Source organism: Vanacampus margaritifer, chromosome 13 (genome assembly GCF_051991255.1).
Source record: "Vanacampus margaritifer isolate UIUO_Vmar chromosome 13, RoL_Vmar_1.0, whole genome shotgun sequence".
Taxonomy (NCBI): Eukaryota; Metazoa; Chordata; class Actinopteri; order Syngnathiformes; family Syngnathidae; genus Vanacampus; species Vanacampus margaritifer.
Window position 1 is genome coordinate 21,285,335 of NC_135444.1, and position 27,013 is coordinate 21,312,347.

At 40.1% G+C, this 27,013-nt stretch overlaps 1 protein-coding gene across 1 annotated transcript in view; it reads left to right on the forward strand.

Moving 5' to 3' along the window:
• Positions 1 to 24,444, forward strand: part of tgfbr3 (transforming growth factor, beta receptor III) — a 48,029-nt gene extending 23,585 nt beyond the window's left edge. The window contains exons 4-17 of the mRNA XM_077584879.1: positions 2,888 to 3,025; positions 7,346 to 7,532; positions 8,085 to 8,247; positions 9,114 to 9,261; positions 9,357 to 9,546; positions 10,597 to 10,889; positions 10,970 to 11,125; positions 12,373 to 12,516; positions 12,967 to 13,155; positions 14,420 to 14,686; positions 14,965 to 15,091; positions 19,024 to 19,065; positions 19,176 to 19,286; positions 21,412 to 24,444. Coding sequence (XP_077441005.1) covers positions 2,888 to 3,025; positions 7,346 to 7,532; positions 8,085 to 8,247; positions 9,114 to 9,261; positions 9,357 to 9,546; positions 10,597 to 10,889; positions 10,970 to 11,125; positions 12,373 to 12,516; positions 12,967 to 13,155; positions 14,420 to 14,686; positions 14,965 to 15,091; positions 19,024 to 19,065; positions 19,176 to 19,286; positions 21,412 to 21,551 — 2,295 coding nt within the window. The 3' untranslated portion in view covers positions 21,552 to 24,444. The remainder of the gene's footprint in view (positions 1 to 2,887; positions 3,026 to 7,345; positions 7,533 to 8,084; positions 8,248 to 9,113; positions 9,262 to 9,356; positions 9,547 to 10,596; positions 10,890 to 10,969; positions 11,126 to 12,372; positions 12,517 to 12,966; positions 13,156 to 14,419; positions 14,687 to 14,964; positions 15,092 to 19,023; positions 19,066 to 19,175; positions 19,287 to 21,411) is intronic.
• The last annotated feature ends 2,569 nt before the right edge of the window (positions 24,445 to 27,013 follow it).

Sequence of the window (27,013 nt, forward strand, 5' to 3'; positions counted from 1 at the left end):
TAAGGTTAGCTTTACTAGCTATCTGACATGTTGAGTGCTTCATGTGTATTGTGTTTTTTTTTTTTCAAGTTTTTCTAGCCCAATGACACAGCAATGTTAAGCCCCATTATTTTGTTATTTCCGATGACAACTTATTATGCTTAGACAGGTCTGTTTGTGGGTATTTTATTCTTTTTGTAAACAAATGGTTTTCATTTGGATCTTGTGTGGAAGCTTTAGTACATCTTTTTGTAATTTGACAACAAGAAGCACAAATAATGATGTTCTGTAGATTAGCATTGTGTTAGCTTTTCATGCTAGTTGCCTAATGCTTGTAATATGTAAACAAAAGGTAGAGCGCTTCATGTACACGTTTTGCTAACAAATGACTTCCATTTGTATTTTCTGTGGATGCCGTGCAGCATTTGAATCCAACTTTTTGTGATGTTTGACATAGAAGAGCAAAGTGACTATGTGCATTAGCTTCATGTTAGCTTTTGTGTGTCACAAACAAAAGTGAGCGCATTTTACACGACGCGTGTGTGAAAGAGGCTACTACAGCCTTTGCAATTCTGCAAGGTCTCAGTGCGAAAGTGGTGTGAATTGTGTTCACAACATGCCAGCGCCACTGGCGGGATGCGGAGCGAGCTGATTATCCGGCTCACAGCTGTCGTCCCCCCCCCGTGAGGAATTTCAATTTGCGTAACGCGATCGGTCTAGACGCGACCCCGGACGCACCCTCAAAGTCCCCCGCTCATTTACGCCAATGCAACCAATCAGGCGGCTGCAGCCTCTGTGGGCGGGAACTTGGATCTCGTGATAGTGCCGATGGCAGATGCTCCCCAGCCGTTGACCATGTTTAGTTTCTGTTCAACGTTTTGTGAACAAATGATTTTGATTTGAGGTTATACGATTTTGTAATTGGCAAGGCAAAGCAGCTTTTTTTTTTATAGCACATTTCATAAACGAGGTAACTCAGTGTGCTTCACATAATTAAAAGTATAGCATATGAAAGCATTGCTAGGTCCTGTTTTTGCCTCTCAGCTGTTATGTAACAACTTTTTGCGAAAAAGGGACGTTTGCATTTGCGTTTTCAGCGTGACTCGTGGGCTGCATTTGAGTCTGAATCGGTTTGTGATATTTGACTGCTTTGTTCGCTTCTTGGGCTAGTTGGTTAGCAGCCAAATGCTTGTCACTTGTAAACAAACGTCCACATTCTGTTACTTTTTGTGAACAAATGACTTTGTTTTTTTTTCTTGTGATGTTTGACCTAGGGCTGCTCGATTATGAAAAAAATATAAATCATGATTAATTTGGTATTAATTGAAATCACAATTAGGACGATCATTTGTTCTGTGGCGCAAAACAAGGAAATGTTTAAATGTAAAAAAATATTAAGACAAATATACTTCGTTGAAACACTATAATTATGCAAGGTTCTTTTGGACCAAACAAGATTTTTATTAAATTGGTTGTTTTAAAATAAAATTTAAAAAAAAGTGCTAATATATACTTTTAAACAACTCCAAATTAGTATTAATAATCTTTTACTTTTGTTTACAATTATGCCAATTTTGTAATCGTGGAGTGTAATAATTGAAATTGTAATTGAATGTCGATGAATTGCACATCCCTAGTTTGACCAGTGACTGACCCTACGCTAACCGGTTAGCTGCCCCCACATACAGTATGTGCTTGTCAGGCGTCAACAAAAGGTAGCGTTTTTGTTTTTGTGCGTGTTAGCTGCCATTAGCGTGTGATGCGATCAAGTGGGCCTCCTCCTGGCACTCTGCGGTCATTTGTAGCTCCACTTGCAACACACAATGGCTCCTCTCAGCTCTTTTGTTGATGTCATTCAGGTGATTCACATCTCTGCTTTTTTTTTCTGTCTGCGCCCCCAAAAACTTTTCATCTGCTCTCTCTTGCTTGGCGATGCTATCTTAACGCTTGTTGTTTGCTTTTGTCGGTGCTCTCCGAGGACCAATGAGAGGGTTTTTCCACCGTCGGCAGTGGGCAAACAGAGAGGGAGGGAGGGAGGGAGGGTTGGGAGTCTTCAAAATATGTACACACACAAAGCATCAAGTCTCTTATCTTGTTTGTTTGGAGCCTGTCTCCGTTTGCTTTAAAGATAGTTGTGATGTTTATTTTCCCTCAATGGAACTTTTACTGATTATTTCGAGGGGCTTTTTGTGCTGATAATTAGGCTTTGATTACAGTACATCGTTTTCTGTGGTCACGTGACTCAAAGTACCTGTCAGAGAAGTAAATGAAAACAAATGTCGGATATTTCGTACATGGAAGGTCAAAAGTATATTGCTTGAAATGCTTTCTCGAAATATTTCGGACGGGAATGATGTGCAACCTTCAGCCTCGATTTATGTGATTTACGCACACTAATTGGATTGATTTGATTAGCGTGGGAACACAAACGAGGAAGCAGAGGTTCAAAGCTGAGAAACGGTTGCCCAGATTACAACTTCTGATCTCGTGGCTAGGAGGTTTGTTCCAGAGGGGACAACTTCTCTTGTAGTAGTAATAGTAGAAGTTGTAGTACAAATTGTAGTAGAGTTAGTAGTAATAGCAGCAGTAGTGGGTAGTCATAGTCACAATGGCAATTGTAGTCTAAGTATCAGCAGACATAAAAGTCTGGCCACCACATGGAGTAGAAGTTGCGCAAAAGCCACTTGTGATGATGGCCTTTTGTTTTTCTCGTCTTACAAGCAGACTGTGAAAAACGCCTTTGAGGATCAAAAAAAACTAAATAAAACATGAAAGCCGCCGTGGCGGGAACAAACATGCTGGTAAACAAAGTCAAACAAAAGCAAACAACGCAAATCACACTTTATCAGCACAAATCAATGCAAATCGCAATGCGTGATGAGCCGATTTTGTGTGTGGCGTTCTGCAGGTGGAGCTGCACCTGAAGCCCATCCAGTCTCTGCTGCGCCACCAGAAGCCTCTTGTGCTGGTCCTCAACTCCCCGGGGGCACTCGTGTGGAAGGTGAAGACCGAGGGCCTCGCCCTGGGCGTCAGGCGCACCTTTCACGTGAGTTTTGCTTCCCCGAAAATGGGAACTCAGCTTATCCTGTGTCTTTTCAGTCTTGTCTTCCTCACTTTCCAGTTTTTAGTGCAATCACAGCAAGACGGCAACTCAAAATTTCTCAAAAAACTACCCTACAGTTTTCTCCCAACAAGATTTAAGAATGCTATTTTGAGTTTTTCAATATTTTATTTACACTGAAATGTTTTAACAAAAACAATTAAAATGTATAATCACTCAGATTTCCCAATTTGTAAAATATTTTATAAGTCATATAACACTTATTTCTTTTACTTTGCAAGTCAAGTCGTCATCTTTATTTATATAGCGCTTTCAAACTTCTTCCTTAGCTGTCACAAAGCACTTTACAGAAAACACAACATAAAACAATGTTTAATTTATTTTGCAATTCAGATTCATTTTTTATTTTTACAATTAAAAAAAAATTTTTTTACAATTGTAAAAAAACATTTATATTTTTATATACTATTAAAATAATATTTATTTTACTTATTCGTTTATTTAATTATTCATGGGGGGGAAATAAACATAATTGGATGTCAACGGGGTTTTTTTAATATTATTTTAATTAAAAAAAAATGTATTTAAAAATACTCCTATTTTTGTCCTAATGTATGTTATAATTTAAAACATACATTAAAAATATTCCCCATAAATCTTTTTCAACTAGTAATTTTTCAAAAAAATAAAATATTTAATTAGTAAATACCCTTAATTGAAAAATGTGTTTATTATTCAAATTTGACATTTCAAATAGCAAAAATCAATTCCCAAAATATTCACAGTTGAGTAATGTTCCACTGTTTTTTCCATTGTAAAAAAAATAAAAATAAATTATTTTATATTTGTGCTTGAAAGTACGAGCATTCGAAACAGATGAAAGCTTATCACGAGTGTCTGTATTTTTGTGAGAGCTGCCAGCCGGCCATCATCAGGCGTCAACGCCGAATTGGCAGCGACGACGGACGGAACGCAGCTGACGGCCGTCTTTGAGAGGCGCAAGAGGCCGTTTTAACCGTCGTCTCCCTCTTGTTTTACTTCTGGTTACGCTTGCGATTCTTGCAAAAAAAACAATTTTTTATGTAAATGAATGTTGATGGGTCACTAAAAATGGTGACTCACACATTGTAAAATGTTTGCCAGTGAAAAGAAAGAACGGATCCCAGATGCTTGAGGCTTCTCAAGGCTATGACATTTCCTTAAAGAATCCCACACAAGCGCAGCCCGCAGCGCTATTTCATTAGTTAACCGTTTAATGATGTCTGCAGGGGAAATGCGAAAAACACTAATTATACATTTGGGCATTTTAAACACCATTTAAACGTGCACGCTATTAGACAGCTTGACACTTATGTGCTCTTCTATGAGTCTTATTTATTTATTTATTTTACTCGATCTCCCATTCATTAATGTTTGGAGGTGGGGGTTCCGTATTTTTATTTTTATGGCGCTAGCTATCACAGAATGTTAGCAACGTAGCATATTCCCACACTTTATGAGTAGCGAGCCCCTTGCGGTGTCACCAAGGAGTTTTGACGGTGAGCGCGTGGAGCAACGCGATCGGGAAAGGAGACGGCTTTTGGACCGGGACTTTTTTTCCTGGATGTCCACGAGTCGCCGTTGGTCGTCCAGTTCGGCGGACGCTCGCCCGGCCGCCTTTGGAAACGCTTCACAGGCCGACGCTGTTGCTGTTGGCCGACTCCCTTTGAGTTTTTCCCTTCCTGAAAAAACAGGCCAAAGTGGGGCTTTTGTTGTAAAACATGTCCTCTCCGGCTCTGGCCGTCAATCAGCGAGCGCTGACACGAGGCCAGCGATTGCTTCTCTCTAGGGACGCGCCGGCCTTGTTGACTTTTGCGGTCGAGTCTTGTTGCATTTAGGCGGGAGGAGGTTAATATTTTTTACGAGTCTTGATGGAATAAACTCTTGTCTTTTTTTTTTTCTTTTCTTTTTGCACTGCTGGCTCGCGTTGCCCATTGTTTGTCGGCCAAGACGTTTGGTTTGGTTCGGCGCTTGGATTTGTCGTCGCTGTAATGATGGAAACAATGCAACAGAGGCGTGTTTAGGTTTTTATTGGAGACAGCATTAGTTAATACTGGAACACATGGCTTCGTTTTCTGTCTGCAGTAGGATTCAATTAGCGTGTTAGCGTTTTGCGGCCATTGCATCGTGTCCCACTTTTACACTTTTAGTTGCCAGCTATTCTTTTTTTGGGCATTTCTGTGGAATAACTGAGTGTTTTTGTTACATTCAAAGACTATTTCAAAACGATTCATCAAAACACCTAAACAGATTTGTGAATAATAATGAAACTTAGCTATATTCTAATGCTAATGGCTGCAAAACGGAAACAGATATAAATATACTTTTTTTCTGATGAAAGAAGAGACTCTAATCTTTCTTTTGGGAGGTTCCATGTTTTTAGGGCGACTAGAACACAATATTCTGTGGGCCTTGCAAAATCAGTCAAAATCCAGTAAAACAGCCGGGAGCGAATTGGATTGCTTCAGTGAAAATGGCTGGGAGTGAATTAGTTAAAGAGTTTAAAACCATCGTTGATGTTAATAAAGTATTTAATATTTAAATATTTTGAAAACATCAACGTAGGTTCGATTGGTCCAAGGCCAAGATTCAAACCCAGAACCTTCTTGTGAGGCAAGAGTGCTAACCGCTTTTCACACTGTGCTGCCATTTTTAATATTTGTAGTCATTATTGCTCATATAAACATACTGCTGTGTAGCACCATATAGGCCATTTATGAATCTTACTCAAGTGGAACGAACTGGAAGTTCGCCGCCGTGCTTCCCAGCATTCCGGGTCCCATTGGCCCGTCGGCTGGGCTTGCATTGGGCGAGAGCGAGAGAGGGAATGTGTTCAAGTGCTTCCTTGGCTTCGCTGCGTCAAATTCCTGAGGTTGGAAAGCCTACAGCTCATTTGGCGTTCAGGCTAACACCCCCCCCCCCCCACCCCCACACACACACATACACACAATTTAATTCCAACTAATTACAGGCTTATTCCCGCAAATTAACTGATAAACTCTAAATGGCTTAACGCAGACACCCCAGACGCACATTTCGAATTTCCATTGTACCTGATGTGTTTTTAATCATTACAAGACGACAGGGTTAGGACAACCAAACGTACATATTTTGTCAACAAGTGTTGGCTGAAGCTCATTTTGTAAACAAGACAATTTCACATTCTCCCAAACATCAGATAGTAGCTATGCTAGCTTTTTCGAATGCTTCATGGTTGCTACACGTATTTTTGTAAACATTTGCCCTTTTAAACATCAGACAATCTATGATTTTGGATGAATCTGTTTTTAAACGCCAAAGACTGCTTGAGTCTTTTATAAATGTCAAAGATTAAGATGAATCTTAATTTACAAACATGAATGAAAATCGACGTGTCTTGGATAAATTTCTAGTTTGAAAATCTTGTGTGAACTCCAGTCTTTGATGAACATCAAAGAAGCATTTGATGAACTTAACATGCGTGTCTTGGAAACGTCAAAGACTATCTAAGAGTGCTGACAGTCTTGTGTAAACAAATCCAATCAAAGCTTGTAAACATCAAAGACAATTAACTCTTTGACTGCCAGACGTTTTCAGAAAAGGGATGCCGTGGGGATCTTTTGACTGATCTTTCAAGGTCCACAGAAAATGATGTGTTTGGACTATGGAAACACACATACTACCAAATGAAAGATTGGACTCTCATTTTTCATCAGAAAAAAAAGTTTGTTTCTACCTTATTCCGTTTTTGAGTAATCAACAATAGAAAATGGTTAGTTTCACCTCTGTTTTGAAACAAACGTCTTTTAACGTCTTTGGCGCTCCTCCATAGGATTTTACTAAACGTTATTTAATGTTTTTGGCAGTCAAAGAGTTAAAAATCTTTGTAGAATGTAGTGAACGTCAAAGAGTTTTGGGATGTGATCGTGTACGCCGATGAAGACGTCTTATTCCCGTCGTGTTTCCGTCTCGGAATGCGACGCCGGCTAACTCCGAGATGAAAAGGATGCAGCAGGCCGCTCGCAGAGTGATGTTTGAACAAATGAACGATGTTTATCTCTGTGAAATGAAGCGCGGCCGGCACAGATCCAGCAGACCACAGACTGAATATTCCATTTCTGAGACCACTACTTGTTTTTTGACTCTTTGCGTGACTTTTTTTTTTTTTTTTACATTGCATCTGAAAAATATTCACTGTGTTTTTTTTTTTAAGCTACCTCTGTGTTCATATTGACTCGATAAAGTATGTGTTTCCTGTAACGCGCCATGTTTTCCTTCCTCCTTCAGGTACCCGAGGGCTCTGAGGTTCGTTTCCAGCCAGGAAACTTCTCCCGCTCCTGTCAGGTCCAAAAGGAGCTCCTGCTTCCCCACGGCAACGAGCACCTCCTCAGCTGGGCCCAGAAGATGTACGGGGCCATCACCTCCTTCTCCGAGCTCCGGATGACTCAAGATATCTACATCAAAGTCGGAGAAGGTGAAATTCCCAACATTCCGCAACACATGCCTGCAGGCTTCCTGACGATCTTTTTTTTTTTTTTAAAGGCCGTGGCAGGCTTGTGTGTTGTTCGCTTAGATATAGATAGAGAAGTAGACCCCCCAAAAAAAGTCGCAAGAAGCCTTGCCTCAAAGGTCAAAGGTCAGCCATTTTGGTTGTCATTTCCAAAGGTCCTTCAAAGATGATCTAGGACTTAAAAAAATCTTGCCAAATAAGGAAGCGTTCGTCTTTCTGCATGGAGGAGTCAAGCTCTTAATGCTCTCTTCAGCTGCTCTTTGATGTTGAAAACACAACAAGGTTTGTTGTCTTTAGCGCTTTTCCGTCAAACCAAAGCTTGGGCAGTACAGCTCAGATGACAAGCTGAAGAAAAAGTGGAGACAAGTAAATATGGACCAGATGCTAACCTTGCTCCTTCTGACCTGGGGAAGAAAAAAAAAAATCCCCTGAAGACCCTCACACACACAGATGGACATAATGAGACACACAGATCGTCGACAAGGACTAACCACCATCTTTCTTTTTTTTTTCCAGATCCTCTCTTCTCCGACACGTGCAAGATCGACAACAAGTTCCTGTCCCTGAACTACCTCGGCGGCTACGTGGAGCCTCAAGCCTCCAAAGGTTGCGTCCTCTCCGCGGCCCACCACGACCAGGAGGTCCACGTCGTAGAGCTGCAGGCGCCCAACTCCAGCAGGTCTGCACTTCATTTACGTTGGATAGAACATTCATCATGTCAATATTAGAGATGCACGCACATTAAATATTCAGTTTATATTCACCATTAGGGTTGTATAGAACATTTGCTATGTACGTGTTTTTGCTATTGCAAAAACATTCATTGTACAGGGATGTGATTTTTCCGCTAATTCGCGGAATTCCGCTTTTTTTTATCTCCCCCCCCAAAAAAAAATTCAGATTTTTTTTAATTTTTTTTTTATAGTAGTTCATTGTGTATGCACATGACTTCGACAGATAACATCTTCTGCTATAACAAAGACATTTGTGGTATGCTCTAATATGAGTTGCTTTTCATTTGGTCATGATACAATTATTTGTTCATGAAATTTGAACTCTTCAACATTATTTATGTGTTAACTTAGTAATCACATGAGTTAGATATGATGATATTCTCAGTGATAGTTTTTAAAAGCAAAGGCAGTCCAATGTTTTTGAATGTGACTGATTTTGAGTTGACTAAAACTGCCATTTTATTATATGGGATAGTTCAATATACATTGAAAATTTATGCTGTTGTTTTGTCTATTTCTTTGTCATGTGAGTGCATTGAAAGTACTTAAAAACACGGAAAACCCATGAGCTCCGGGGGGCTTCCCTGGACCTAGCTGGGTGCCAGCGGCCCCCAGACCCCCGGCTAAATTTTCAGATAATTTCACTTTGGTCAAATCACATCCTTGATTGTAATGCAAATATTAGGGTTGTATAGAACATCAAATATGGTACTCTACAGATGTATAGGCACAAAAAAATTATGTAAAAAGCTACATTAGAGTGGTATAGCACTTCTTTTTTTTTTTTATCAAGCTCCCTGTGGTTGTCTAGTGCATTCCAGGTAGAGGTGATAGTGGAACTGCGGCCGCTGGAGGACGACGCTCCGCTCCACCGTGATGTGGTTCTGCTGCTCAAATGTGTCAAGTCGGTCAACTGGGTCATCAAGTCCCACAAAGTGGCGGGCAAGCTCACTGTTGTGGTAAGTAAATTGGGATGAATTGATGCCACATCCGTTTATTTAAATGGGGAGAAAATCCTGGAATTGAACAAAAAAACTACATTTTTCCCGCGCAGGCTTCTGATAGCGTCAGCATAAGTTCAGGTACGGAGAGGCTGATGCAAGTGTCCAAATCCCCCAAGCAGCACTTACCATCCGGGCCGCAGGCGCTGATCCAGTGGGCTGAGGAGCACCACTACGGCCCGGTCACCACCTACACCAACACACCTGTGGCCAACCACTTCAACGTGTGGCTCAAACAGCAAGGTAACCGTTTGTAAACATTAAATATGATACATTCGAGTTGTATGGGATATTAGATGTGTAAATATGGAACATTAGAGTTATATAGAACGTTACATCGACATTAGAGTTTTGGAGCACTCTGAGTATTAAATATGTTACATCGTAGTTGTATGTATGTTGTATATAAAATATTAAATGTTTAACTCTTTGACTGCCAAAAATGTTAAATAACGTTTAGTAAAATCCTATGGAGGACTGCCAAAGACGTTAAAATACGTTTTTTCAAAACAGAGGTGAAATTAACCATTTTTTATTGTTGATTACTGAAAAACGGAATAAGGTAGAAACATTTTTTCTGATGAAAGATGAGAGTCCAATCTTTCATTTGGTAGTATGTGTGTTTCCATAGTCCAAACACATAATTTTCTGTGGACCTTGAAAGATCAGTCAAAAATGCTTAAATCGGCTGGCACCCACGGCATCCCTTTTCTGAAAACGTCTGTCAGTCAAAGAGTTAATTATGATTCACCTTTTTTCTTGGATTAATTTGTTAATCTTGCTGATAAGTACTTTCTTCCTAAAAAAAAAAACAATAATAATAAAATTAAATTTTAAAAAGTCACAACTTATTGCAATGCATTTATATGCATTTATATTTTCTTGTACTATGTTTTTCCCCGGAAACAAAAATAAAGTGAATTCTTTTCTGATTAATTCAGGTTTCTTCTTGAAAAATGTGGTTTTATCAACGCACCATTGCAATATTTTTTTTATATATATTTTTTTTATTTATTGCAACATTGAAACTTTTTTGTAACATTAGTCGTAGATTACAATGACTTTTGTAAAACTAAATAAATAAATAAAAAGACTTTTTCCAACTTTTTTTTTTTCCTGTCCTTGTTTTTATATGATTGCAACTTATTTGGAAAAAACACTTTTTTTTTCTAATAACAAATGGCTTTTTTGTGTGTTTGTTTTGAAATCACAGCAAGAGGCTGAAACTGACTAATGGAATATGAGTTCATTTAAATGTAGTGATGGAACAAATTGAACTTCTTCTTCTTCCAGACGTGTCGGACCACGCGGAAAGCATGCTACCCCCGGAGCTGTCCATAATGCGCAACTCAGGGCCGCCCCCTGGCGGACGTGGCGGGGGCTCTCCACGGCGCTCGGGCCTGCCCTTCCCGTTCTTTCCGCCTATGTCAGAGGGCCTGCCCCACCTGTCACCGCCCTCCCTGCTGGACGAGCATCCCTGGGAGAAAACGGAACCCGAGGAGCACCGGGCCGTCCTCAGCGTCGGGCTCGTCGTGCAGTGCCATGACGCCAAGATGGTGGTCAGCATCAGCAAGGAGAGCCTCCAAGTGAGTCCGGAACGTCACTGGCCTTTTTATTAGGTACAGCTTATGATAGCAAAATGTCATTGTGGTTGCCATGCAATTAGGCCAATGGCTTTGCGCACGCCAACCTGACGCTTCAAGACCCACAATGCAAAGCAGCGGTCAACGCCACCCACTACACGCTGGAGACGCTGCCCAACGGTTGCCAGACGACCGTTTACCCCCTGCAGGGAACATCCAACGCCCTCCACATCAACACTGTGAGTCCATCAACATGCAATTTTGTTTGTTTATTTTTCTACGAGTAGGAAGTCATGTGACTTCCTCTGGGGCAAAACAAAGTTGTAATTTCATGATACTGTTGCAATATTGTACTGTGTATTCTGAAATGAAATTCAATATAATTTCGGGGAATATTTTTATTTTTAGTTATTTTTAAAGAAGTCTTTTTTTAAGAAACCAAAATTGATTTAGCAAAATGTATGTTTCAATAATACATTTTAATTTTGAAAGTAAATTTTTTTCGATGTTATGTTTGACTTTACATTTTTTGAGAATAAAATCATAATTTTATATTTATTTAAAGTTGCGTATTTGTCAAGAAAAAAATAATTTTTACGAAAAAAAATGGTTGGATTTTTTTTTCAGAATAAATTCACAAATTTTAAAAATGAAATTCAACAAAATCTTTTTTTCCCCAGGAAAAGTCATGTTGTGAAAACATTAGATTTGTTTTATAGTAATCTTTTGATTATTTTTTTAATTCAATGAAAAAAAGTTTTTGTTTCATTTTTTGGTAATAAAAATAGTTGGATTTTTACTATAAAATGTGGTCATCTTCAGAATAAATTGACATCTTTATGAAAAAAAAATTTGATTTGTAATCCTTCAAGAAAAAAATCATAATTTAAGGAAGGGGGGCATTGTGGGAAAAAAAATGTAAATTTTTCCCTGAGAATTTTTTTATATATATATATATATATATATATATATATATATAGTTTTGTATAAGAATTATCTTTCAACAATATAGAAATAATTTTATTTGAAAAGCTTCCCTTTTTGAAGGATTTTTGTTTTTCCAAGAACCCCTTCTTGGGATGCGTTGTGGCGTGTTTGCGGTGTTAGACTTCTGTTATCTGCGTTATGGTGGACAGCATCCAGGATGTTTGCTCATCCTGCCTGACGTCTATGCGTCTGTCTGTCTGCCCGTCCGCTGCAATTTTAACAACCTGGGCGCATTTCCAAGTGCTGCTTTTGTGTAGCGCGGGGGGATAAACTTTGAACTCTGCTCCAAAAAAGATGAATTGTCACTGAGTGGATCCCTCATGACCTTCTCTGGGGGCGTTCAGTGCGACAGGAAACCGGTGAATTCTTCATTGTGTATCGCGTACGATGCAAATTTTTCATTTTTGGACTGACATGACCTCAGATAAGCGTTACATCAACAATACGACTATTATTAAAATGTAAAGGACACTAGCATCTATTTTTTCTTCCCTGTCAGGTCCTGATAAGCCACAGCGAGTCGAAGGACGGGAGCGGCGGGCCCCTGGAGTACGAGGACCAGGAATCCGGCGAGGTTCTCTTCCCCAGGGAGGCTGCGGAGCTGGAAAGGATGCCGCCCAGAGATCAGCTGTCAATCATAACGGTAATAACAACAAACAAAATGTAGTCTATCACTTTTAAAGTCCTCAATTTATGTTTACTTGTTGTTCTTAAGGCATGTAAATGTCCTGTATTCAGAAAAGAGATACAGTATGTCTGCCATTTTGGTTTGAAGCATCCATTTTAGGGTTTCTTCCCAGGGCCCTTCACTAAGGCAAACTCCTCCTACAGATTTTGTCCGATCACAACTAAATTAAAACCACATTTGCTAGACAGATGGATTACGCTAAATGGCTAATTAATCGTAGCTTTCTTGACTGCTTATGGGCGGCACGTGGCAGCAAAGTTTGCAAACTCTTCAATTATGTGTCAAACAAGCGATTCATGCACCCCCTACTGGCAAAATTTATAATGACGCACCAAATTTCCCATCAAGTTCTTAAAGAATGTAATCAAATTTGCTATTTCTCTTGTTTTTAATCTCTCCTGTCAGTTCAACTGCACGTACCGGCAGGAAAGCAAGAAAAGCACGGAAGCGACGCCCAAAAAGATCCCAGGAAGGAGTGCAGCTCGGCAGGTGAACATTTCGTTCCGCATGGACCTGTACGACGCGCCGCCTTCCAAGCAGCCGTCCCGCCAGGCCTTCAACACCGTCTCGCAGAACCAGAAGGTTTTCGTGGAGGTTTGTGCTCGTCTCCTTTCTCGTTGGACAACTTTCGCCCTTCCCGGTCCTACTTTTGCCTAGTCGACTACACAATAAGTAATTCAATGGACCTAAACGCAAACACAAAACACAACCGATAACCACGTGAGCTGGTTTTGGCCGGATTGTGATGTCATAAATTTGCAAGATAACTGAAAAATCTTCAGAAGTGCAGTAACTAAGTATTTGTACTTTGTTACTTCCCACCACCGCTCATGAGTTCACCTCCTGCCTGGTATCCCGGCAAATATTTACTTGGAGAAGGTCAAGGGAGGTGGCACGCACTGGCCTTTGAAGCGCCGATTCATGACGCTATCAGCGGGAGCCAACAAAAGAGCTCTGTGTGTTTGCCGCCAGCTTCTTGGCCGTCAGAAGTGGCACCGTGCTGAGAGCTGACCTCGACGCGCGAGGTGCAACTCGCGCCAAAAGGGCCGCTTTTGTTTCTCGGGCTTTTTTTTTTTTTTTTTTTGGAGTTCAACGGGGCCTTTGCTGACCTTTGAGAAAGTGGAATTAATTAGCTGGGTCACTTTGTACACTTTGGTGGACTTTTTTATTTGGTGGTATATTAGATAATATACAGGATATTAAATTTCTATCTAATCTAACAAAATTGAATGGCCTTTTAATCTACTTCGTTGAATTGGAATATGTCGTAAGGTGAAAGTTGCTGACCCATTTTCAAAGCAGTCCGTGACCATGAGCGGAAATATCAAAATTACATTTCTTAAATGAGCTTTTATTAAATAATTGATTTTTTTTTTTTTTTTTTTTTACAGTATGCACAATCTATTTTATTTATTTATTTTAAGGCACAGTGTCCAATCACTGGTGAGCTATTTTTAGATCAGTGCAACTCATGTTGTCCTTGGGGCTAATTAGCACTTGCTGGCACCATTTAGAAATCAGAAATTCAGAAATGCACATTAAATCAATAGCCCAGAAGGACATCTGTGTAGTATGTTGGCGTTTGCATGACATCTCTTTTGTCTCACTAGATCCCGCCCTCCCCTTACCCGCTCTTCCTTCCTCGGGTGTAACTGCTCAAAAAAGTTAAATGGAGGCAATGAACTTAAGAGGCGGCCTGCTTACTCAACTCTGCAATCAGTTTTTCATATTTTCGTTAGCGGTTATTGAATCCTTGACTTTTAAAACCATGCTAACCGTCAATCTGACCTTTTGAAACCTCTCGTTCATTTTGGAAAGACAATAAGTGAATGGACAAACGTGCGATGTTGTCTTTTAGATCACGTCAACAACATCGGACGCGGACGTGGGCTTCAACATCCTGTCGTGCTTCGTTTCGCCCGACACCAACCCCAAAGAGGAGTCGTCCTACACGCTCATCGAGACCGTTTGTCCCACCGACGGCTCGCTGAGCTTCCGGCAAAACGCGCAGAGGGACAAGAAGAGCTTCAGCTTCACCTTCAAGTCCGACTTGAACACGTCGCGGCTCTTCCTGCACTGCACGATGGCGCCGTGCGCCGATGATGCCAACCCTCACCTTGCACCGGTATGCACCTTGATTGACGCTCAATGTTGTATTGAAGTACTGCTTCATTTTTGTCAAGATTTGGGCTGTGACATTGTGCCCAAAAAAAAACATTTTTTTTTTACATTTTCACTCGATTTTAATGCTTAAAACAAAAACACAAAAATTGGAAATTTGAAGGAAGGAAAATTGACATTTTGTCTCTGTGTGAAAGTGTTTTTTGATTGTTACTCCTGAAGCTCCCGTTTGATTGTCAACTTTTTGGACGTTTTGTGACGTTTGTTTGTTTGTTTGGTCAGTGCGTGGGTGCGAGCAGGCCGTGCGATTCCCTGCAAGGGGGGGACATCCTCAACATGATGATGAACGCCAGGACCAGCAGCAAAGCCCTCATCCTGCTGGACGGGGACCACCCACTGCATATGACAGGTCAGAACGACGTTTGTTTGTTTGTTTGTTTGTTTTTGTTTTGTTCTTCATGGAAAAAAGTAGGAAGTAGTAAGAATTTTTTTCAAAAGGTGTTCCTGTGCAAAATGTCGAAAGTTGCCAAACGCAACTTTCTTTCCCGTGGAAAGTTTACCAGAAGCCCCTTTGAGACATTTCACTTGGTCAACTTTATACTTGTGCCAAGTGATTTTAGGTATAAAGTAAAAGTACTGTTTGCACTCTACTACTTTCCTTTTGCTTCATTTTATGCAGCTTTATTTTTGCTTTCCTTTGTGATACTTTAACTTTATTCTGATTTGATGTATTTCACACTTATTATATTCGCACACTTTTATTCTGCTTTTCTGTACTTTTTACGTTACTTTTGGCTTAATTACAGCACTTTTACGTCATGCTACTTTTATTCATCTTTGCTTTATTCAACATTTACGTTACTCTAGTCTGACTGCAGTATTTTATTTTACTTTCTGCCTTTGTCCACTTTTACTTTGTTGTTTTACTGTACTATTTTTAGTGTACTACTTTTACATTTACGTTAGTCTGATTTACTCTACCTTGGCTTATTTTGTTTTACTTTACTCCTTGCTACTTTGCATATACTTTTTTTTAGTGTACTTTGACTTTACACTGCATTCATTTTCTTCACTTTTGTTTTCCTCTGCGTTTACTTCGCTTTGTGCTTCATTGTACCTTTTACTTCAAGTTACTTTACTTTCACTTTCTGTTATCTCATTTTGCTACTTTTCTTTTTATTTCCTTCAATCTTGTCTTGTTTGCTCTACCTGACTTTACTCTTCTTTGTCTTACTTCACGCTACTTTACTCTCAGTTGACTTTGCTTAACTTTACTATATTTTTACTTCTAGCTGCTTTACTTTTACTTGCCTTTGCTTTACTTCGCCCAACGCTACTTTATTCTGCTTTACTACTTTCCTTTACTCTACTTTTACCACACGCTAATTTCGTTTACTGTACTTCTGGTTGCTTTGCATTAATTAACGTAAAAAAAAAAAGGCTTTTTTTTTTTTTTTTTACTCAGCTTTATTGTAATTTATAGCACTTCACTACAGTATTTGATTGTCCTTTAATTACAGGGCAGAATACATTTGTCAGTGAAACTGACTTATGTACAATGATTGTATGTTTAATTGCATATTGGTGCTTTCAGACGCAGTAAAAATGTCCCGTATGAGTCTGAATGTTGTGCAGTGTGCATGTGTGTGTGTGCGAGGGATAATGAGTGTGTAGTGTAGTGTGGTGTGGTGTGTGTCAGAAATGAAGTCACACAACAGTGAACATCACCTCCCTTACATCTGCTCCTCATTACGTGTCATCATCTGTCTGTTTACATCAACCATTTGTACACAAGCGCGTGTGTGTGTGTGTGTATGTGTGTGTGTGTGTGCGTGCGCGCGTGGCTGAGGCCCAGCTTTTGGCTGCTGGCTCGCGATGAGGGAGAGCTGGAAAAAGGAGTCATACGAGCACTAAGCTCCAGTTGTTTTCACTTAGCAGCTTCGGCTTGCACCCCCCACAAACCAAACCACCCCCCCCCACCCTTTCCTCCCAACCCACTCCAGTGTGTGCGTGTGCCTGTGTGTGTGTGTGTGTGTGCATGTGCGTGGATGTTAGTCCTAGAAGATCACTCCTTATTTAGCCACTCATCCTACTCCACCAGGAGATAATCTCGCCCCCCCACCCCACCCTCCACCCCACCCCCGAATTATCGGCCGTCACCTTTTGGAAGCGTCCATGTGATGATGTCACTAGTACACACGCACATCCCCCGTTGAGGCGTCAGCATGTCTCTTACTTTTGTCTTCTTCACATTTTACTTATGCTTCTTACTTTTACAGTACTTTGCTGGAAAACAATGCTCTCGAAATGTTGTTTAAAATTGCATGGAGATGCATGAATGTGCGACGTACGCCGCTGCTACGTTGGCCAACTGGAGTCTTTCAAAATCAATATAATTCCTGCTCAGTTGCAGACTATGAAAATTTCAAATTATACGACGTGTTAGTCGTCAAGGTTTCCATTAAGGAAGTCTTGTAGCGTGAGCAGAATCCTGGAGGAACGTCGCGTACCGACATTGGCGGATTTACGACATTTTTATTTTTTCCGCCGTCTCGGAGCGCCGGTGCCAGTGTTGACGTTGGACGGGCCGGCGTTCGATTCCTGGGGAAGACGCGGTGGTGAGCATGTTGCTAAGCTAGCTGGAAAAAAAGGCCGCATTATGCCAGGCTTTATGTTGTGTGGCAGTGTACCGTCACTTCCTGGTTCTCCTCCAATCACCAGTCACTCTCTCACCCACATGAACATACGGTGCCTTTAGGGAATGTAGGAATATTCACAACAACTTGATGATTGGAACAAACTGTTTCACTTCTTAGCATGACATTTCGGAGGCATGTCTGTCATGAGCAGACCCACCAAAAAGTCTCAAGAAGCCGTGACAGGGAGTCTTCCATTTTGCTTTCAATCAGCCATTTTAGATTTGTCCTGTCAAGTCAATGATGTTTTTTTTGTTTTTTATTAGTTTCACTTATGAGCATGACATTTAGGAAGCATGCCTGTTGTGAGTAAACCCACAAAAAGTCGCAAGAAGCTAATGGACTAACCCAAACAAGAAATCTGCTATTTTGATTTGAAGCGGCCATTTTAAGGTCCATTTGGGAATTTCAAGTGGTGGTTCAGATGAACTTAGCTGAACTTAAACGTTCCGCCTTCCTTGTGGTCGATGTCAGCAAAGTTTGTTGACTCGACATAAAATCCCCCAAAACAAAACAAATGTCCGTTTTTGTATACCCAACTGGATGCACACCGTTGAACACTGGTTCTGATTTCTGAGGCTCGCATTGCAAGTTCACCGGGGGGGTTCTGTTGATGCGAGCGAGGGTGCCCTCCAGTGATGACCGATCATCTATCTGGCCTAATGAAAAACACATCGTCGGAGAATAGAGGCCATTGTGCTCGGGCGAAACTTGGACGTGCGCCAGGCGACATTATGGCCGACCCGGTGAGGTTCCATCGCTCAAGACCCCGACAGCACATTCCACAGAAAAGAAGAGCTTCATCAGCACGCTGCATAACAGCTTGTTGGTGCGTTAGCTCACCAACAACATGCTTCATGTTTGCAAGGTTACATTCACTCCACATTGAAAAATATAGTCCCTACTATATATACATATTTTTAATATAGTAGTGTATAGATACACAGTATATGAAATGTTAAAGTTCATGTTGTTAAATCTATTTTAAAGATAGAGAAATGCATTTTATGTATTGTTTTTTTTTTAATATATATATTTCTGTATAGTTCCGCGTGTGCTGTCGTATTACCATATTGAATTTTTAAATATTTATTTTTAAAATTGTCTGCGTTTATGCCTGTTTGTGTCTATATTTTATTGTCATTTTAAAATGCAAAAAATGACATAGTTAAACTTAAACGTTAAACATTCATACAAATCTGGTTTTCCTGTATTTTGTGTAAACCATTTTTTTTTTTCTCCATATTTTGTATACATTTTTGTTTTGTTTTTCAGAAATACTAAATGTATTTTTGAGTAAATTGTGTATATTTGGTTATGTATTTTTTTATGTTTTGAGTGTCCTGAAAGGTGCTTCAAATAAAATGTATTTATTTATAAAATGTATTATTATTATATGAATATTTTCTTAACATATTTTTGTGTATATCTATGCATTTGTATTGTATTTTTGCTTATATTTATTTATTTATATGAGTTTATAAGTATTTTCTTCCTATACTGTATTATAAATATTACTACATTTTAATTTGGGTGTTTTGTTTTTCTATGTGTATTGCTGTATTTTTTTTTATATATATATATATTGTATTTATTTTAAAAAGTCATAAATATATTTAAACATTATATGATTTCTGTTTCACAGATGCACCGCCACAAGCAACCCCAGATGATCCAACCAATAAAAGTAAGTTATTTTCTGGAGCATGCAGCCGATTTTACAAGCATGCATAAAAGATGATAAAAGCCTAAATCATTGATCATCCTTTTTTTTTTTTTTTTTTTTTTTTTTCCCAGACACGGCGCCGCACCTACTAGACACGCCGACGGTGTTGGGAATCGCCTTCGCCGCCTTCGCCATCGGCGCTCTCCTGACCGGGGCGCTTTGGTTCATCTACTCGCACACAGGTGAGCACTTTTAAGGAAAACAGAAGCTTGCGCGAGGAATGTGAGGAGTGTCAAAAATGCGGCCAAACATCCTGCGGCGCACAATAACACGGACTGCGGCTACTTCCTGTTGCGCGGCGGCGAGGGCCCGATCGTCTTTCCTGCCTTTGAGTGTTGTCGGGGATATTCTCCGTGTGGAAATTCCCTCCGCTTGGGTTGCGTGGGCTCTCGCAGGAAAAAAACTCACAATCCGTCTTCTTCATGCCAACGTCTTCTTCTTCCTGCGGGACCCTTGACCAGGAAGTGAGAGGTTGCCTTTGGTAGACGAGTGCATACCGTGCAGCCCTTTTCTCTAGTGCTTGTCCTCATGAGGGTCACAGGGATGAGGACTCGAGTTGACTCAAAGGACTGTTCTGTAGACTTGTCCTGTCCTGTCCTGTGCCGTTTTGGTCCGAGCAGATTCATAGCTGACTAATAAATGAGGTTAATCATCTTATTGTTTTATTTATTGCATCACTCATGGCTCTAAGACCTTTGGAAAAAAAAAAAAAAAAACATTTGGAAAGATAACGTAACAGCAGTGTTTTCGGGGACCTGTCTCACTAGCTGGTCCTGTCCAATCCTGTTCTATGGGGTAGATGCCACGGACTTCCGGGTTTTACACATCAGCGCCGTTTCCGGCCACCGCTGGCCGCGTTCCAACACTCGCACCCCCTGCGCACCGCCGTCAATGGTGTAGCCCTGCTTGGCACGCATTCCCTTTTCTGTTCCGTCCTACGTGTTGCTGGTTGCGTACCTTCGTCTTAGGGTGTCGTGCTGCCCTCCCAGTCCGCATAGTAGAGATCAAATCCAACTTCTATGTAACATTGTGTCGTATCAGGTCGTTTTACGATTGTTTTTCTCTGTTATTTTCTGCTTTTCGCTCCCTCTGTTCAATAGGACAGGTTTTTAAAAAATGAAAGCTAGCATCCAGTCCGGGACAATAAATGAGTGATTGTGGACAAGGCGCAGGTGCAAGAAGACAAAGTTTTTCCATCCATCTTGCATAAAATGACCTTACAAGGCAATATTGATCCCGTCTAAAAATATGCTGCTGACTTTTTAAGCGTTCAAGCACCAAAACAGAGCGAGTGAGCGTCCCCCCTTGAGACATAAACGCCTTTTGCTTTGCTTTTTTTTTTTTTTTAAACCCGTCACAGCTGTTGTACACCATAAATGGTCTTCAGCCTTCAATATGCTGAATGTTTGACACTTTGCTCGTTACGTCCTTAACAAATTTTTTTCTTACGCTTTTTGTTAGACTTTGTCTGGCCAGCACTCCAAACACGCACGGTGATGTCATGAAAACATTTACCTTTTCTAGCGGCACCCATGGACGCTGTTTGATGCTCGCTGACTGACATTCACTAGCTGACGTCAGTTGTTGTTTGCTTCTGACAAGATGAGGAACACCTGCCATCTTAAGATCTGTAGCAATTGGGATGTTGATAACAACCACTTTTTGGATATAAAATAGATGCAGTGGAGTTGTTCGAGCTGACTAAAGATAACTAACGGTGTATGTAGAATAGAGATGCTCTTTGGACTTGCTAGCTAGCTAAAGCTACAGCTAACAATGGAACGCAATGATGTAAAGTGGAGTGGTCGCGTTACCTGACTAAATCTAATCATGTAAAATGGAGAGGTGCGCTGTAGTGGTGTTAGCTGGTTAAAGCTAACGCTAACTGTATACAACACAAGATCTGCATCAATTACAATGCTCATAATGGTCACTTTTGTATGTAAAATAGGTGCAATGTTGTTGTTTTATTGTTTGTGTGGCTAAAGCTTAAGCTAGCTATGTATGTAAAATAGAGGTAAATTGTGGTGGTGTTAGCTGGCTAAGGCTAATACAAACGGTGTATGTAAAATAGACTGGTCATGCTAGCCGGCTAAATTAAATTTGCACGAATGCTAACACACTAACTACAGTGGTTGTGCTGCTTTGCTAAAGCTAGCTCTAAATGTGGATGGAAAGTAGCATCGTAATGCTACCTAAGCTAACATGATGGTTATTTTGGTCGTTTAGTTTTTCATTGCTTTGTTGTTATTTGTGCAAAATTAAAACTAGCATTAAACAATCTCGTGTCCCCATTGTTGCTTCAAGGCGGGACTTCTGCTGCGGCTGCGACGGAAGGGATGACCAAGGAGGTCCAAAAGTGTCCGCCCGCCTCAGAGAACAGCAGCGCCGGCCACAGCATCGGCAGTACGCAGAGCACACCCTGCTCCAGTAGCAGCACGGCGTAGCGGGCGGAACCAACCCGGGCCGGACCCACTACTGCCCTCCTACCTGGGTCCGAAAGACTAATAGAACTCTGGGTGCTGTGACATCCGGGATGGCAGGACCACATCCTGAACGGGGCGGGACTTCTGGCCTTATCCAAGTTCACGCTACACAGCCAAAAAGTTTGTGGGAAAAAATTGCACCCCGACACTATGAAATTTATCAAACAGGAAGTTTGATATTTCGCTTTCAAGTCAGACGTTTCAGGGTGCAATCAATGGCTCAGACTTCTCCCACCCGGGTTTCCGACCAAATAAATTCCATTTGGAACCCGGTGATCATAATTTGTGGCATTGCCATATATGGGTGGAGAAAAGGTATACGAAAGTGTACAATTTCAAATACTCACCATGAAAAAGTACATTCATGTAACAAACTCTCATAAGAGACTTTGTCCAAATAAGCCCCAATAGAAACCCAGTTTACGTGAAAAAAAAAAAAGGTGCTGCTAAAAAGCAAAGCTAGCCCACACGTAGCGTGAACGGGAAAATTTTGGATATTTTTAGCAAGCTGATCCAGTAATGCAGGATGTGATCGGAACGGAAGAACCACTACTGGTCTTAAAAAAGGTTTTCAACGTGGTATGTAAAGAAAGCTATCGGTTTTGAATGTAAAAAGAAGTTTGAAAATGCCAAACAATGTGAAAGACAAATGTGAAAACATACTGATAAGAAAACAACAGTTTTATATGCCTTATATGTTTTTCCTCATTTGTCGTATTGTAAACAAGTGCCTTTTATGCAGTAGGATAAAGCAAAGCTAAGCTAGCTGCATTTTTTTTTTTAATCTGATGAACTGCCGTTGTTTATAGATTTCTTTTTTTCCAAAATGAGACAAAAAGATGGGCACCACACAGTCGGATCATTAGCATTGTTAGCATATTAGCATCCCTCAAACAGTTTCCTCTGTGTTTAGCTAGGCTAGGCTTCATACAGATTGGTACTGATCTTATTGTCTTGTTTTGGGGGGGGAACAAGTGAGGCCAAAATGTCCTTTTACTCAAAATGTGACCAAAAGGTTAATACCACTCAGAGGCAAATCATTAGCATTATCTTCATGGCAATTGAATCTTGTCTCATTCTGGGAAAGAAATAAAATGAGGGGGAAATGTTGTAAATGTTATAATTGATGTTTTTGTTCTTTTTTTTTTTCTCTATATCGAGACAAAAAGATTGATACTACTCAGTCGGATCATTAGCTTTGTTTGTTAGCATTCAAACTGCTTCTTTTAATCTAATCTGTAGTTTAAACAATTTCTTTTCACAGGGCTGACCCACTAACGCTGTTTGTCCTATGCTAAAGTAGGCTAACCGTCCAGAGACGACGCTTTAAAGAGAGGTACCGAACTTTTGTCTTGTTCTCAAAAACAAAGCAAATGAGCCCAAAAAGATGTATTTTAGTGGTTAGCTAGTTTAGTTCGTTTCTTTTTTTTCATTTTCTCAAAAATGAGGCAAAAAGGTTGGATCGTTAGCATTGTTAGCATTATTAGCTTTTCCCATATAAACCTCATAAATCTGAAGTTTAAACGGCCAGTCTGACCCAATCAAGCTGTTTCTCCTATGCTAAGCTAACTGTCACCACCTGACTTTTTACAGAGTGGTATCAATCTTCTCATTCTGGGCAAAAAAGAAAATGAGACTAAAATGTCACAAGTGTCCTTTTTTTATATACGTTTTTTTACTGTACATGTGTGTAAATATTGTAAATAGTTGTTTAAAAGGTTGAATGTGACGCTCACGTGTTGGCGATGTAGCATTTGAATGATTTCACATCCGTTACATTTCATATCCGTTTTGGAGAATGGGCGCATTTGACAATTGCTTAAAAATTCTGTTCCGACAATTCGCTAAATGTGATTTGTCCACTTTTGCTTGGCCAGTTCCAATCCTAAACTTAAGTTAAGCCTTAATACGTACAGGGAGTCATCGAGTTACGTCGTACGCGACCTACCCCGTTTCGAATTTACGGCGCCCGCGCCGTGTCCGTAGCACCTTTCTTTTTCGTTAATTTCCCACCGTAGTCACGCCATTTTAAAGTTGTGTTGTTGTTACCTTCAGGAACGGACGCCCGTCGCGCAAGGTCGGCTCGCCATCAGGCGCGTCACATTTCCGTGTTTTAAGTTTGAATTAGCTGCGCTCTGCCGTCTGTCAGCAAAATTCGGGTTCCATCGCCAGCGTTGCAGCGGAACGCCGCCGTAACTTGAGGACTCCCTGTAAATCTTACATTGTCAATCCAGCCAGTGGTTGGCTAGTTTAGTCGATGATTAGATCAGAATTGTAACCGTTCTTTTGCAAACAAAAGTGATACAAAGTAACAAATCGGGGTGTTTTTGCTTTTTTTTGTAATTTAGTTTTGACTGATTTTAATTCTACCAATAGCAAATTTGTCTTTCAGTATTTTTTTTTTTTTTTTTTTACAAATGCGAACATTTTTATTGTTTTTCATTTTATTATTATATGATTTTATTGTTGCTTAAAAAAGAAAAAAAAGCGCCACCTCACAGTTTTACAAATGTTTGCACCAGGGTTTGTTTTTTTATATATACTTTTTGTATGTGCACATGTATAAAGAGGAAAGAGAGTATAATACATATATATTTGTGTATAAAATTATATTTTGGAGTATATTTAGCCAGAGGAATTTTATGATGTTGAAGTACTGTGAATTGCCGATCATCCAATTTTTTGAGGGATTTGATATTTTTTACATTTTTTTCATTCAATGTAACCAGGATGTAAATTGCATTTTTAATATTGAGGAAAAGCGGCCAAGAAAATGGATGGATGGATATTGGATGCTTTTCTATATTTTCATGTACAAACTGTTACAACGCTGAAAATAAATGTACAAAAATGATCTATTTGAATGTGTTGGTATTGTGTGTGTGTGTGTGAAGAGTGCTGATGACACCGCAATCATAAAACCGACCAATCAGGAGATAGCACTCGAGAAGGGGCGGGGCCCGGAAAAGCCCGTTTTAATATGCTGACGTTTCGTGTTGAGACTCAAGTAGTAATATCCTCACACGATCATAGTTTGGGAAATATTTTGGGTTTCGACTATTAATGTAGGCAATGTTAACTCTTTGACTGCCAGACGTTTTCAGAAAAGGGATGCCGTGGGTGCCAGCCGATTTAAGCATTTTTGACTGGTCTTTCAAGGTCCACAGAAAATGTGGTGTTTGGACTATGGAAACACACATACTACCAAATGAAAGATTGGACTCTCATCTTTCATCAGAAAAAAAAGTTTGTTTCTACCTTATTCCGTTTTTCAGTAATCAACAATAGAAAATGGTTAGTTTCACCTCTGTTTTGAAACAACGTCTTTTAACGTCTTTGGCACTCCTCCCTAGGATTTTACTAAACGTTATTTAACGTTTTTGGCAGTCAAAGAGTTAACACTTTTTAAAGTAAAAAATGTAAATGACTTGCTTATTTTCACTATTCACGTCAAGGCTTGATTCCTAACTTTCGCAACTATTGATGGTTCATTTTTTTCATTTTTTAAGCACATAATTATAGTGTGTGGTGTGTGTGTGGGGGGCGGGGGTTGTAATGGCTCTAATTGCATCCATGTGTTTGTTGCTAAGTATGTAAACAAATGTTGCACAGCATGGACAGAGACATCCATCAAAAAAGGCAAAGGATCAACTTGGTGATATTTGGCCTTCTCATTAACTGTGTTCGAACCATCTCACATATGCAATTAAGGCCAACCGCACCAATCTGCATGTCAATGCTGGGGGCTACTTAAGAAAACGTCATTTTGGCTTGCTAGTCACCCTCTTCTGGCTTATTTTATAAATGGATGTATGAAGGCTTCTTTTCGAAACTTACAGTACACAGTAAAAGCAAGACAGGAAAAACCAACAAGAAAATTCATGTTTTCGTTATTTCCATTTTTAGTTGGCAATCGAAAGGTGACTTTTTGTATTGTTTTAACACAAAAAGAGATCCGATTTTCAGAACAATACTAAAAATTTTAAAAAAGCAAATTACTAACTTGTCATTGTTGAAAAACATTTGGAAGAAAATATGTTTGTCATTTTTTTGCATTTTTAATCGAAAATCCAAAAATGAAATGAGTGTCTGCTTATGATTTGTTTTAAGAAAAACTACATAACTGGTTGGAAAAGAAGTATGAAGAAAATATGTGTATTATGGGTTCTTTCTATTTTCAAATGGCAAAAGGAAATAAAAAAATTTTTTTAAATCTATCCATCCATTTTCTTAACCTATGTAACAAAAAAGGACCTGATTTTCATAACTCAAATTTCTGTTTGGAATTAATAGACTGACGTCTTCACACAGTCATAAATTTCTACATCCATAAAATACATTGAATATTTAAATGATAGAAAAACAAATGAATAATGTGTGATTGCGCAAGTATGTTGTGGCCCGTACAGGGATGTGGTGTTGTTTTGGACGGTGTGTGTGTGTGTGTGTGGGGGTGTGTAATAACAATGAGCTGTTAAAATGACGTCTATGGAGCCTGGACTGTAGTGAGCTCATAATAGGCTGCAGACCATGTGGAGGCTTGGAGCTGTTGGGGGTTTAAAAAGGGGGCGCTTGCCACAGGGGAATATGGGGGGGGGGGGGGGGGGGGGGGGGGTTGCCACCCCCCTAACTTGCAGGCTCCGTTTTGTCGATGACATCACCTGAGAAGATGCTGGGCTTGGCGATGACACTTTTTTAAAAATCCTGAATCGTGTTGATGCATTTCACTTTCTCTAATGGTACAGTACAAATAAAACATCAATCGCTTAACTATAGCTAAATGAGCCTAGGAACCATTTTTAAATGAGAATTACTTATTTTGTTGTTAAAATAAACTGCTTTAATTATTTTTAAATACACCTTTGTTCGCTCCTGGCTTAAAATGTCAATTTCTGGAGAGGTGTCCCCGAAAAGCTCCTGATCATTTGTCCCGTTCACAGCGCAAAATGAGAGTCAGCAGAAGTCAGGTTGGTGTTATTTAAAGGAAATATTACACATTTAAATGCTAATTATGACATGTGGGCTTGCAAAAACATGTCAACAAATCCCACAAAATGGCCGATTGTTGCGCGTTCATCTTTTCCACTGAAGCGTGGTCAAAAAAAAAAAAAAAAAAAACATGGCCAAGGCAGCCAGCGAGAGTCACGAGAGCGGGCCAAGGCTTCATTAGGGTTTGTTTTTCCACGCCAGCCGCCGAGTGCACCAAACCAAATACGAGAGGCCAAGCTCGCTCCACCTAAACGCATCCAGATGTGGGCTCGCCATGCCAGAGAAAAACACTCTGCGATTGGTCGCCTGCGAGCAGCAGCTGATCAGGCAACGTCGTCATCCACAAAAACACATGTGGGATTTATAGCCTGCGGACGCACTGAAAGGTGAGCACTCCAGGAAAACACAACTGGAATGGCAGCTAGCTAACGATT